This window comes from Trichoplax adhaerens, genomic scaffold (genome assembly GCF_000150275.1).
Source record: "Trichoplax adhaerens TRIADscaffold_27 genomic scaffold, whole genome shotgun sequence".
Taxonomy (NCBI): Eukaryota; Metazoa; Placozoa; class Uniplacotomia; order Trichoplacea; family Trichoplacidae; genus Trichoplax; species Trichoplax adhaerens.
In genome coordinates, this window is record NW_002060968.1 from 168,353 (window position 1) to 183,371 (window position 15,019).

Genomic DNA, 15,019 nt, shown 5'->3' on the forward strand with positions numbered 1-15,019 from the left:
GTACTTTACCGTCATATTATAAATCCCNCTTTCTCTAAGGATAGGGTTTTGCTACTAAGTCAAATTCCTTTACAACTTGAATAGACGATCAAACGCCCTTTCTTTAGGTTAGGCAATTGCTCTCGGGTTACTTTTATAGTAATCTATATAATACCTTGTAAAATAATGAAGAAGAAAAGATAGCGACATGATGATTTGGCAGGGTAAAACTTAAAACACTCTCACTTTCTAGGTATTTTCTATAGTAAAATAGTACTAGTTACGTACTAAAAGCTATAAAGTACTCTACTTTTAGTCCTTTACTACAATAGCTTGTCCAACTTTTAGACTAGAAGAATATTTACAGCCATACTATATCTACTTTGAAAGGTAGAACTTTACATACTTCTCATATTTAAAGAAAATTCAAACGCTTATGTAATTTTTATTATGGCGAGGTGGCTGTTTAATTAGTCGATTTGATTACACTCTCTTTAATAAGAGCAGATATGTCTACAGAATCAAGTGGGACAAATACTTGTCCTATTCTTACAAATATGAAATATTTCCTATGGTAGACGATTTATTATTTTTTTCTCTTTTATCTTCATTATATAAATCGTTTTTGCTTGGATTAAGATCTCATTTACCGACTTACATTGCACTTTTATGGATTAAACAAGAATATCTGATTATGCAGAGTGCGCTATATTCGCCTTCATCATATCAAACTAATTGACTAACTAGCAATACATTTTAACATTTTGCTGCTATTAAAAGATGAACTTAGTGTAATTGTTACTAGGTTAGCATAGTAACAACTAGTCATATAAGAATTCGATTCTCTCATCAAAATAGAATTAAAATACAACATTCACTAATAGCATAACAAAAGTAAGATTTTATTATTGAATTTGAAGAAAATAATTAGAGCAAACTCTACAAACGTACACCCTATTGATATAAAACTTTGTATAGTGTAGATCAGTAATTAGATTTTCAGATCGAAATTATGTTAAAAAAGGCAACTGGTATTAAAAATATAAACAGCAATCAGGATTCAAAAGTTTTTCATTTAAGGTATCAGACTCGTAAGCTAGAATAATATCCACCATTTTATACTTTGCTATGAAAAAACGAGCAAAGAATTAAAAAGTGGGTAAGATAATTATCATTTTTACAAACATTTTAGATATCTAGACTTGTACAATAGTTGATCATACTGTTATGATCTATTTCCATTGCCCATTAAGATGAACCATAATTGTTACAGTTTGTATTTCAGGATTATCCGTACAATTTATTCTTAATAATAGACTTACGGACTTTATTACTCATTATATTGATTATGATGCTTCTGCAGATTGCGAGTGTAGTGTAACATTGAGGGGAAAAAAGATAAATACGAGAAAAAATGGTCATTAGCATAGTTTTGATTAAGAAACCGGGTTATAACATCCCAAAAAGATGTAATCTGATAGAATAATGCTAGTAAAGTAAAATAGATAAAGCATACAAGCTTGCTGATTATCTAGCAGAACTAACTAATAAAGTACCAAATTAAGAACAAGTTTGTCTTGCAATTTAAGAGGTAGATGACTGGAGGTTTGTTTGCAAAGAAGGAAGAACAATTAGGATACAATAGTTTAATTCTATATAATGATTTCTCTAGGATATAATAAGTTAAAGTGATAAATCAAATTTTACTGAGTAAATTATTTAATTCATGCCATATATCCATGCAATAATGCTACAGCGTAACTAAAAGTAGCCGATACAGTTTATAATTATTACCAACACATGAAACAAGAAGTCTAAATCTTTTAATCATTATGATTTGTCCAGAACATTATTTAGAAGCTGCCGCTATGGAATAACAATTTATTCTTAATTGATTTTCGATGACTGACTCATCACAATTAAATCTTGACCATTCTTATACTGCTTTCAACTGGCATGAAACCCAAATTCTCATTAATTAATAGAACTTTCCCATCAGTATAAAAGCATAGCAACTTTTTACCATCACTTATATTAACTAACAATTGGACTTCGGTCGATTCACAATATGGGTGATTTGGGCTATATGGCTCAGAGGAATATATAATAAATTCCCAAAGAATAAAATCTTTGTTTTCTCTATTCCATTTCTTAAAGGTTTCTATAACGGTCTTTATATCGTCATTCAGTTTCTGTAAACCACCAATTAATCATTTTAGATCATAAAATGGCCGTGTAAACGACTAAAAGTTCTTATGTTGATCAATGGCACTTATTCGAGAGATATTATTACATAGCTAGCAGACTACTACTAAAATCATAACATAAAATATATTTTCGATATACAGAACCATAGAATGATATTTTGCTATGTTATAATAAGCAGCGTAATAGCTCCAAAAATTTGATTCCATTTACTATATATTTGCAGAATATGATTATAAACCTATTAACCGTCTTTTATATTAAATTTAATCTTCCGTAGAAATAATAGTAACAATATATTTACGTACTGTAATAATGAACAGTTGCAGAAAAATTTGACTCCCATAACACAAAATTGAGCCATTTTTTCGTCTAAATCATTTAGCAAAGGTCTTGTAGCGTCTCTAACTATAACTTGATGATTATTGTAAGACAATAAATAATCGTATATATTCACTGATATCGCCATAGTATCTTGTCTTAGTAAGTAAAATACTGCAGATATACCTAACTACTCGGTAGATTATTTTCGTTGTAAACTTACCACAAAGATCAACTCATATTCAGATTTCTTTATTTTCTTCATGCACATCATCAATTTGGGATCAGAAGTTAGAATAACCACAGAGTTAGCTATGTCCTCAGATTTGAATATAAATTGAGCTATGGTTTGATTGATAAATTGGAAATTGATCAGGCTCTGCGTAATAAGAAACTGTTTCAATTCAATTATTAATCTATAGCTGTTAGGAATAGTATTTACCGCAGCTGGGCTTTTCCTCAAGTTCATCCAATCCTTTAGCATATTTAGCAGTATACGCTGTAAGATGCTTGAAATTAAATTCGTGGTCGCTTTGCGCTAAGTAATAACCCAGCGAATTAAGATATACTTTTGTTTGGGTGCTGGCAAATTCTGAAACGATATTTTTATCATATCAAGCCACATGTTGCTTAATCAGCTATTATATTGCAACTGAAATGCACTGAATTCATAAATTCATAATTATACATGTAAGATTTTTCCTAAAAAGTGTAGTATTCAATCTGCCTTCATTTTATAAAAAGTGCAATTTGAAATGCTGTTGATCATTGTTGACAAGGTATGTTAAATAATACGATTCATCTATATATTTTTAAAGAAATTGAAGGTTACTTGATTAAAATCAGCAGCAGTAAGAGCAATTTACTATTAATTTAGCCAAATTAGTTACGATTTGCCAAATTAGCTTATCTTTAGAAAATAATGGATCAACTTTTTTGGGGTACAAACTAAATAGTAAACCAATTTACCTTTAGAAAAATTTTCCATGTTGTTTAATTTGGTACAGAAAGTAAGCTGATATCAAACCAAGTAAAGTTAAAGGAGATAGGCGACGAAATTGATCTACTTAACCCGCTAATTAAAATCTTGATTGAAAAGGCAAAATTAGAAAGGAACGACCCTCTATTTATAATAATTTCATTTCCAAGTATTTCAGTACAAGGCTTTTAAAAGATCAATACGGCAGTAATAGAATAGCATATAATTTTTCAAAATATTTGCGTAACGAAATAATACGCGTATTATTTTAATAAATAACAAGATATTTTAGAAATTCGTTTGCCTTATTTTAATTTCTTTTCTTCTGGAATAATTTGTATAGTAAACGTAAATAAAGTAGTTTAGGTGCTAATTTTATTTAATGTTCTAAATATGTCACATACTTGCAAACTACAATGGTCAGAAACAGAGGATATACATCGCATGATAACGTTAAGATCGATGATCATTTTAATGACCGACAGCCAATAAATACGGGCGTATGATTATTTCTATTCTACGCTTAACATTGTATCTAATTTAATTGGTTTTATTGAATTCCTTTTTACGAAGCTGAAAAAAGGCATGTCTATAAAATAATAAAGTTAGGAGAAAAAATCACTGTGAAATGTCGTAATTGTGTCAATATTTCCAAAACTTAATTGTTTGTAATTAGTCGTAGGCGGTCAATTTTCCCTTTGCGAGTATAACAGCACCTAAAGTTGCTTTAATTTTAATTTAATATAACTATCACTTGATACTGAAATAGAATTAGATTAGTATATTTATCCGCATACTGGTTAATCCTATTTTAAGCCAGTAATGAGATCATGATAAGTATAGCAGTGATACAATCCCGATTTATGTCAAAAACTGTCGCAAAAATAATGAATTAACACAGACTATGTGAAGAATACTATCTAGCTAGCAGCAAATGGAAAACTGCTGATGATGTATCAAACTTCCTCATTAGTAAATAGGAAAATAATTTTCTATAGTCTTAAATGGTCATAGGATAACATCAATTTCATGGTTCGATTGTAAATTAGCTAGATGAATCATAACTGACATTAAATATATAGCATATTCAAATTTGGCAAAAAAAGCTATAGGATTTATTATTAGCAGGCGTAGCAGTAAGTTAGTCGGTTACTTTATTTTCGAAAATAACCTCAATCTGAGAAAGGTATCTAGGGAAGTTAAAAGAATCATTAAATAATAATATAATACAACTCACACTCTATCGTTAATATGGCTAACATTACGTATACTAAAAGCACGTAAAGGAATTTTTTTATCGAGATTAGCATTATCTTCGATATTGCGTACATTTCATCCTTCATTAGATTCTTAGATGAGATTTAAAATTAAAGAAAAATGTTTTCATTTAAATTTTCTGCCGCTTTTGGTCTTGTGCAAACAGTTGGCTACCGATGTTTTAAATGGGTAATTACATTTCTTTTCATCCTTTTAAAACTTTGATCGCTTTATAGGAGAATTATAGATATGTTATTAAAGTTAATGAATGGATTTGCGCAACTAATATGAAGGCATATGGATATATCCTTTAAACGAAGAGAAATAGTGATTGACAGAGAATAAATATAGAGAAAAATGAAGAACGAAAGGAAAGAACTAAATAGGCAAAGATATCGATGATGTTGATGGATTTTTTGTTAAATAATTAAATAGTCATGAACAAGCTAATGATTTCAACGCCACTCTCGCTAGATAATCTCCTAGAACCGCTTCTAGTTCATAAAGAGCTAGAGGATTCGTAAATATAGACATTGTTTACAGTCAAGTCAACTCAAAATTCATTGGATAGGAAATAAATTAAAAGAGTTGCAATTTAAACTCCAAATAATTACAAACCTTTTTATAATACTTATGAAAGTTCATCAGGTTCATTTACAGTGAAAGTTAGCTAGATTGATCTATGCATCTACCATAAGAACAAATTATATATGTAGTTTATCATTGATGCTATATTTTTGGCTTAAAAGTAGATTAATGCGTATAAGTAAATCATTTATGCTAGGTTTCTTTGCTTAAAGATGAATTATTGAGGTGAATAATGTAACTAGGATATGGTCAATTGCTAAAAGAACATATAGATCTACAACAGAAACAAATTATTAATGCAAGTAATCACTTATATAACTTTTCCTAGCTGATGGAAAAATTGCAAGAGTGAATAATTAGGAACTAGTCTTTATCTAAAGAAACATATAGATCCACAATAAAAAGCTACAGGACTTGCATTTAATCCTTTTTATGATTTTTTTTTTCTTAAAAATAAACTACAGCGATGAACAATTAGGAAATAATTAATAACAAGACAAATATTTAGATCCACAATAATAAACTATGCGTGCAGTTTGATCATTTACGTGATTTTTCCTAGCTTAAAAGCAAACTACAAGGGTGGATAATTGGAAATTGGTCAAAACTCGTAACGTAAGTAAGGCAGGCATCATATAACCGTTACTACATACGAGTATATAAAGTTAATCAGCTTTGGCTGAAATAAGTTAACAGTACCGTCACTATGAATGATTTAGTTTGATAGTTAGTATGTGCAATCTTTGCTTTAATAAGTAATATTTTTAATTAGCGGTAATTGTGAACTTGTTTTAAATTAGTTTCTCTCAAAATATAATGAAATCTAACATAGTTTACCTAAAAATTGTACAGTAAGTCTATTAAGGCACTAATACAGTTTAACAGAGGACTGTAAGACAAAGTAGGCATTTAAATTAGACCCGAAATTTAAAATTTCAATCACACTTTTATTATGTGTACTTCGCAGCATTGAACCATTTTATGATCAATTATAAAAGAAAAACAGAAAGTATTACCATGTTTGGAAATTAATTCTAGTATTATGCACAAAAATGCTTCGATTCAACTAAATTTGTAGGCATTTGCTGCCAGTTGAGCAATGTAATTACAAGAAATTTAGAGATTTGACTATTAATGTCGGCGCAATAAAATAATGATATTCGATAAAATTTTGTCCACTTTTTATCGTCTGATAGCTTAGGCTACAGGTAGCTACGCTAGATAAAAGGAAAATAAATTACAACATTAACAGTATTTTATGGAAAACAACACAGACATTACCGCTTAAAAAATTTTACTCTGAGCCAAATCTTTCCAGTCAGACCATTCCAGCCTTCTGTTCATTTGCAAGGAACTAGCAGTAAATCTATTTATCTCATAATGGGTGAATTTATTTTATAGAATTGATAATGTAAATTTGTAATTAAAATCAAATGTAGATGGTAGAAACTTAAACTATTGCAACGATAATCTACGGCTTCAAGATTTAGTCTGTAATGACCATAAATGAGATGTAAATGCCGGAAAACTGCAATTCATTGCCTTAATTCCCTGCTGCGAATGATTAAGAGGATATTAGACGCCTCAAGATTTATAGATTAATTGTCATTACTTATAGAATGATTTAATCCTCGACCAAATACACTCTACTTTCAGGCGGAAGATAATTATCTTTTAGATTGATAAATTGGACTGTTCCATCAGGATTAAAGCAAACGACCTTCTTACTGCCACTTTGTGTTTCGATAAGGTTTAATTCAGTTGATCCATCATCTGATTTGCTGTATTCGAAGATGAATTCCGTGATCAAGTTAATGCCAGTTGCTTTTTTTCACTTCCTTCAATTGTTTTGAAAATGATTTCATATCTTCATTGACTTCCTGTATCATAGTAAAAAAATAGAAAGCGATCATTTAGATTATCTCATTTATGTTATTTCAGCATGAAACTTCCATAATTGGCTTAGATATTTTTTCATTGCATTGCAATATTCTAGTCAAGTACGAAATTAAAATTTAAATTTACACGAGCTCTTGATTAAACTGATCTAAATATTATTTTTTATGCAATTTATCTATAGATCAATTAAAAGCATTGAGTGTTAGACTCGCGCAAATTATTTCTCTTCTTCTAACTTACCACAAAAAGCAATTCATATTTGTTGCCCTTTATTTCTTTTAAACCAAGTACACGTTTGTTATCAGATAATAAGACAAGAGCCCAATAGGAATTGTCGTATTCTTCAATTTCAAATTTAGCTGTAAATTGAAAGGACAAAATTTCTGCTTAGTATTTATATGAAATATGTGTAACTTCCGTCCCAATTTGATTAAAAGTCGAATCTAAAGTACAGTAGAATGATCAATTTCAGATATTTACCAAATTCAGCCTGTCCATCAATGCCATCTAATCCGTCTATCAGATTAGATTTGTACACAACGAATGGCCCAAGAGTATCCTTTTCACTTTTACTTATTACGTAGCCGCCGATTGATCTCACCAAGAATTTTTTCGGAGTAACACTGAATCTCTGTACAGCATTGGTATAACCTAAAATTAAAACATTCTTCGTATTAATAACTTATTGCTTTTGAAGTCTACTCTGTTCTCTATTTTTCTTCATCATTTGATAATGCTACCAATAAGATTAAAAGTTCTTACTCTTGCGAACGATCTTAAAAAAGAGCCTGGAAAATTCAATTATGTTTGCGACAATTGTAGCAAAATAATGATGATAATTCTTCCGTTCTGCGTAGAAAAGAAATGGATACTTTAAGAACGAGTTATACAAAGCTATGGCTAATGAGACAACACAAAATTAAAGGAAGATCAGTTAAATTTCATGATATAGATTGGGACTCATCTTGATTAAATAAAATTGTACTGCTTCCGCTATTTCTGTTTATCTAGTAATATCGTACAGTTAAAGCAATCTAAATTTTACTATATTTTTGTAAATATATTAATTTAATTGATTTCTCGTTTAAAACAATTGAAAAGTTTACGCGTATATTGCATATTTAGTAATTCACTAGAGACATTTAAACACGCAGAAAAAGTATATTTGTCTTCTTCTGTTTTAGACTATCTGAATAGAAGGATAGTTAATTATTATTCAGTCGTAGGAGTTAGCTTAAAATTATTAATAATACCTGATATATTATGGATTTACCTTGCAGTACTTGTACGTGGCCCATGGAGATAGAATAGAGTAGCATTTTTTAATTTAGTGCAATAGGTTAAATTTGGCAATGATCCAAAAATTTGAAGGATACCTGATGATTAAGATTGGATTGGCTTCTAGGAACACTACAAATGGAGTTGCAGCCAAATTGAAGAAATGACGATCAGATTGTGCCTTATATATGTTACGGTATATTCAATATACATATTCCAACGACCTTTACATTTAAAGCGGCATTTTTCTAGTTATCCAAATTTTTGTGAAACAGTTTTATCCTTACCATATTTGGATATCGCTAAGTTGTTCCACCTAAATTCCCAAGGACAAGAGCAGTCTATTTTAATGGATTGAAACAAAAGACGGATAGAATTGTACTAAGCTGTTAAATTCCATGCATACAGATCTTCTAACGTAAACACTCCGAAAGAAAGCAAAATTAGGGAGTAACTATAAATTATTATATCTAGAATGGAAATGTGTTCTATACATCGAATAAGATTTATCTATGCGTTAGATGTGCGTATGATTATTAAAATATTACAGAGAACAGGCTCTTTAATAGCTTAATTAAAGTTCTTCTGTGGTAAATACTACACAAGAAAGCAGTATCACGATATTACTATAAATTGTTACGTAGATGATTGTAAATTTATTCTATATATATTGCATAAGATCTATCTATGCATCCAATGCGCGTATGATAATCATTGTATTACAGATAATAACCTTAATAATTAAAGGTCTACTTAAGATCTTGCATTCTTTCAGTTCCTGAAGAATGAATTCTATAAAATTTAAAAGGCCCCACATTACGCATTCGATTCGTACTACTTACTAATATTTCATTCAATCCAACTTACATTATAGAATTCGAGACTGTTGAGCTAACAGCGGTAAATTTGTGAGTAAACAAGAGGATTTCATTCTAAAACTATCTCAATACAACCTTGGAAATCGTTAATTGTTGTCATAGCTTTGGTTTACTAAGCTTTTATTGCCACTGAAACTGTTTGTATATGGAATTAAGCAAAATTAGGAATCAGAGAGAAGATTGCTGGTGGATTGTCAGTAACCTAATTGAGCACCTGCAGCTCTATCTATAGTTATTAAAATATAAAATGAAAAATTTTGCAACACTTGCACTACAATAATAAAATATCCAATAGTAACTACATTAATAAAGTCATTAGATTAATTAAGAGTTAATTGATTTCATAACCTAGAGTCTAATCCTGTTGCCAAACTTATTACTTTCTTAAGATGGATTTGTTTAAATCTCTATTGATTATAGCTATCAAAATTCCAGCAGCCGCAAAGGGATTACAGCATACACTACATAGATATGATCTTAATCTATGATAGTTTAAACACTCTTTAGTGTATAAGTGTTGGCAGTCTTCAAATATTTAGCAATGTTGAATATCTAAAACGGACTGTATACGTAAGCAGTTCTCTGTTAATATTTATCAATATCAACTAATGTGCATAAACACTAATACAATGCTAGCGACATTACATGCTATTGGTATATTGAACTGATCAGTATGTTTAGTCCTTAATATGGACCCACTGCATTATAATTCTCCCTTAATTATAGCTTGTTTTACAGTTCTCTTCCGCCCTAAAATATCAACGTAGACTATTGTACTAATTCTCTTTTATCTTACCGTTGCTTTTGTTATCCGATACCAATATGGACTTGCTCACATGTCTTGACCGTATCTATCATTCCATTGATCAAAATAACATTATCCTTTAACAGCCCATATACCGCGATAATTATTTCATATTGCGCAAATTAATAGCTGTATAACACTACTTTTATCTTTCATAGGTGAGTTTGCATTCAAGCTAATGTATATTCATGGATTCAGGGCTATTCTAGTCAACGTGACTATTCCAACCTTAACTTTAGATTACATCATTTGTAATAAACAATCTTGTTAACCGCTATTTATACTTCTGGCAATAGTTTTGTCGTTTACTTATTGTGATGCCATCAATTTAATTGTATGCTCTAAATGGCATTGCTTTTAATTGTCTATTTTACCACAATTAATCAATAGGTTATTATAATACCTTATTCATTATTTTACAGAAAACGCTGATTTACAAGGTCCCAAATCAATTTTATTAATATCTAAATTTTTCCATTATAGCCCATGATTGGGTTAATGTCTTACGTCTATAAGGAATGATGAAATAGACGTTACAAAGTCCTACCATGCTATACTATTCATTCGAATTCTATTGCTAAACTGATGACAAGGTAGCATTCAAGGTTATAGCTTAGAATTAAGTTATCTACAAAATCTATTTTTAATCAACTGGAAACAGAATTTTGGATAATATTGTAAATTATATCTGGTAGTTGATAATTAAAAAGGATAAGACGCATAATAAGCCAGGCGCAAGAAAGGCTTAAACAGCAGTAGTATAACAGCAAACAGTCTACCAAGAAATAGAATGTTATAAAGAAATCAAAACGATAATTAGCTGTCTATAACAATCAGAATATCCAGGTTTAGCCTGTCGGTTAGCAGAAACTCAACAATGAAACGTTATAATAGATAATATATTCCTTCATGCTTTTGGTTCGACTAAATACAGCAAGCTTGTAGGCTAGAAACTTTATCCACTGGTGAATAATTCAAAGATAATTATTTATCGATGATGATTTTTCACTTTGGCTATCTTTTCTTGAACCGTAAGTCACATTGATGATATCAGCGTTAACGTTTTTTCTTCGTGCTTTTTCGTGATATACGTATATAATAAGATTCAGCATGTCAATAATGCATTCGAAAATTCGATTTTGATCATTAGCGCTCTTGTATTATAGAGCTAACTTTGATATTATTCAGTTAAATTGTTATTTAAAATGAAATTAGGTATAAACTATCATAATCTATTCGAGACTAGATGTAGCTATACGTTTTTTAATTTTAAAATAAAGGGTAGGTTATTGTATTTCATTAAAAGTAACAATTAATCTAGAGAACATAATCATTAAACTGGTCGATGACAAATGCTAGAGTTAACGTCTAGAAATCATTAGATTTAAGCTGTTTTGCAGCCAACAGGTAGTATCATTGCCCTTTGTGTTTTTATGCTCAGAAAAACTGTTTCGGATATGAGACTAATTCAATAAATGAATTAAACCTGGATAGAAAGAATTTGCTATTTAAACTGCAGCTAAATTCAATACGCATTGAGTTGCAATTTGACTAACAACAAAATCTGATAAATGAGCAGTTGCGTTCTGATCGAAATATACCGAATTTCGAGATGTATGCTGTGATGTATCGCCAACTGTAGAACCATTCACTAATAAGCAAACTTTAGTAAAATCAGAATTCGGGCTTGGCGTATATAGCTGGAATAAGCAAATAATATTCATATTAATTTTTTTAATTTCTTTTTCTAAAGCGTCTTTACTTAGAAATGGAGGTAATTCCTATAAAGAAGCAAAGACGAAAATTTAGATTTAGTATACCAAGAAAAGAAATTTTATTACATGATTTTATAGTTAATATAGTATAGATTTTTTAACAATCGTTATCTCTTATATTGATTAATCAAATTTTGCTAGACCTCTTTCTTTTCTCAATTATGATTTAATATTATGGGCAATTTTAATAAGACACACGAACAATAATAGAACAGTATTCGTACATTCTGTCGTTTAACCCAGCCAACCTGTCTTGTAACTTTCAAATAATTATCATTTCTCTACTAATGCTAGTTTTTGTACTAATATTTTAGGTATTACCATTCCTGTACTGTCTTAGAGACAAGGCTTTTATCAAGTCGTATAACTTTCTTTAGCCGGTCAGAACTACGACTATAACTACTATTGATGATGATAGCTTCTCCTTATACCAAATAGCAATGTTCTTCTAATTTTTGTAGTACTGTTAGTAAAATTACTATTCTGGTTCTTAATTTAGTTTTATTATACACAAAGCATGCTCATATCTCTCATAAAATTAATAATTTTTTATTTAATATGGCTATCGCCACATTGAAGATTCCTTATTAAAAATAAATGTATCGCCATAGAATTGAACGTCGGTTTTATTTTTACGATCAGTAAGGTATTATTTTTAACACAAATAGTAGAAAATAATTTAAAAATATATTATGTTAAAAAACATTATCAGAACTTACTGTAAAGATAATATTAAAATCATCTTTTCCTTTGCGCTCAAGGCCAAAGACTGCTCTTCGATCAGATCCCAAAGTAATATAGCTATAAGTATTATCTATGTCCCAAACCTGGTAACGAGCTGATGATTGGAATTTGTAAAGTAAATAATCCTTTCAATATTAAGATTTTGAATTTGCATTCATACAGTGTATGATTTCCATCTAGATATAACGCCTGTAATTACCGTATCTCTATCTGTTTTACTATATCGCCTTTAGATCACCATAAACTGAAAGTGAAGATTTAAGAGATTTGATTATTCTATCAACAGTTCTTACTTTCCGCTAAATTTTGATCCACTTCATCGAAGGATTTGGTATAAATCGCACTATAAATAATGTACCCATGATCAACGTGAGTATTGCTAGTGCAAGCTATAAATTGACCGGAATTTTCTAATGCGATTCCTTCATATTTAGGAGTCCCTAGAATAATTCACATGGTAGAAGCAAAACATATGATATCCACGTTAATAAAGTTTGATTATGACAATGGAGCAGTTATTAATGGCTATAGCAAAATAAAAATTAAATTATACGTTGATTAGGTACAGCAGCCGCTTCGCCTTTGGCTGAATGCCAAATTGAAAACATTTAAATATAGCTGTTCATTAAATACCCTTTAAGCTGGTTATTATATGCAAGTATTTAAAGTAGCCTCGCTACTATATAACTCTTAAAATCATAGATATAGAATGCGATGCTGTCTATCTCTATAATTAAAAGTACTGTACTTCGATCAAGATATTAGCGTGGAGTGAGAATGCTAATTTGTGCTAGACTGAATCCTACAAGCACATAGTCTAGTGCTTATGTAATACATGATTATTAATCAAAGATATCGCGACAAAGCCTTTTGATAAAATTAATATTACTGCAGTTTAGGCTACAAAGCACTTTTTACAAGTATGTTGTTGCTACTGAAAGAAGCTATAAATTTTTTCTAGTCTAATTTGACTTGATAAAATGATTCTTAATCTGCTATAATTCGATTTTATACTGTTCTAGTATGGTAGTATTTCGTTGATATTATAAGACATTTTAATATTATGGCAATTTACAAGCATTAATGAATCTAGTGGTAGGCCATAAGTTATTAGTAGATTTCTCGATCTTACTAATTTCAACTTCTATCAAACAGCATTTGATAGAGTGAGCAAGCACGGCAATATTCGGTCAATTTAGTGTAGATAAATACAGTCTATTGATGGCTTATCACTCTATCATGATTCATCATATACGAAACTGTTATGATGGCATTTCAACGACAACTAAAAGAATGGTGGCCCAAAGATTATTCATTTGTAGACTAACCCTTGATATCTTCACAACTACATCCAATAAGATACTGCTTGGTTGAACGAAAAAGTTATATCCCGATATATGTGCGCACACCAATAGACAAAATAAGATTCTTGATAGCTTTATAACAACATGCGTTCTACAAAATAAGCCTATTATAGCACTTTAGCTACCAACAGGATCAATATTGACTGTATTTTTACCATTTTTAATTTGAAGTATGTTAGAGACAGCGACCGGACTTTTTGTGTTATAGACTATTATCAATATTATTGTATTTTATTAATATTCAGTCGCTTAGCGGTAGTGTACGGTTAAATTAGACAGATGATAGCAGTGTTCTATTGGGCAACTACAAGATTTATTAGCTAAACGTAAAGAAAATGGTCGTTATGTTAAAATTTGATATAACTGAGGATAAAAGTGTACATTTAATCAACAGGCTTGACTTGGGCTTTAGTCGCGTTGTATTTTGTTATTACTTGATTATAATGTAATACAGTATCTGACACATCAATTTCCGGACTAATTCTATTCCCTTTCACAATCGCCGGCGGAACTTTAAATTTTTAAACTGACGAAATTAAATTATTTTGGCATAATTGAGGAACATTTCCCGTTTCTAGTCAAGCAATAATATCACCTACAAGTTGTTGATGGTAGATTGTCTTCTTCTGTCGGCATATTGGGTAAGAATTTGAAGTTTTCGGAAAGAAAATGCCACCACCGTTATGTTTGAACTACCTCCTTTAAATAAACGGTAAACTTCAAATATATGGGATTTCGTTATCGTTTGATTTTATAGACATATGCTGATGATTTTCTCTTCAAATAATAACATGCATAATCGATTGTACCATTACAGGAGAAAAGAAATATCAACAATAGTTGTAGTGGTAATTGCTTTTATTTATTATAGACGATAGAAGAATGTGATTTGCTTTGCATTGTTGGCCGCCAGCGTGTGGTAGCATTGGCTATAGAGCGATTTACCT

The 15,019-nt window shown here is 30.1% G+C and overlaps 3 protein-coding genes across 3 annotated transcripts; all 3 read right to left on the reverse strand.

Annotated features, from left to right (window-relative positions):
• Positions 1-1,898: 1,898 nt before the first annotated feature.
• TRIADDRAFT_61702 (uncharacterized protein) lies at positions 1,899-3,493 on the reverse strand (the record flags this gene model as incomplete). Its single annotated transcript, XM_002117668.1, has 4 exons — positions 1,899-2,171; positions 2,729-2,847; positions 2,948-3,097; positions 3,475-3,493. 4 exons carry the CDS (start codon positions 3,491-3,493, stop codon positions 1,899-1,901), a joined length of 561 nt encoding a protein of 186 aa, XP_002117704.1.
• Positions 3,494-7,140: 3,647 nt separating this feature from the next.
• Positions 7,141-8,526, reverse strand: TRIADDRAFT_61703 (uncharacterized protein; the record flags this gene model as incomplete). Its single annotated transcript, XM_002117669.1, has 5 exons — positions 7,141-7,209; positions 7,469-7,587; positions 7,709-7,879; positions 7,991-8,077; positions 8,502-8,526. The coding sequence occupies 5 exons, from the start codon at positions 8,524-8,526 to the stop codon at positions 7,141-7,143; spliced, it is 471 nt and encodes a 156-aa protein (XP_002117705.1).
• Positions 8,527-11,697: 3,171 nt separating this feature from the next.
• TRIADDRAFT_61704 (uncharacterized protein) lies at positions 11,698-14,708 on the reverse strand (the record flags this gene model as incomplete). The annotated part of the gene is made up of 4 exons (XM_002117670.1): positions 11,698-11,970; positions 12,684-12,802; positions 13,002-13,148; positions 14,672-14,708. The coding sequence occupies 4 exons, from the start codon at positions 14,706-14,708 to the stop codon at positions 11,698-11,700; spliced, it is 576 nt and encodes a 191-aa protein (XP_002117706.1).
• Between the last annotated feature and the right edge of the window lie 311 nt (positions 14,709-15,019).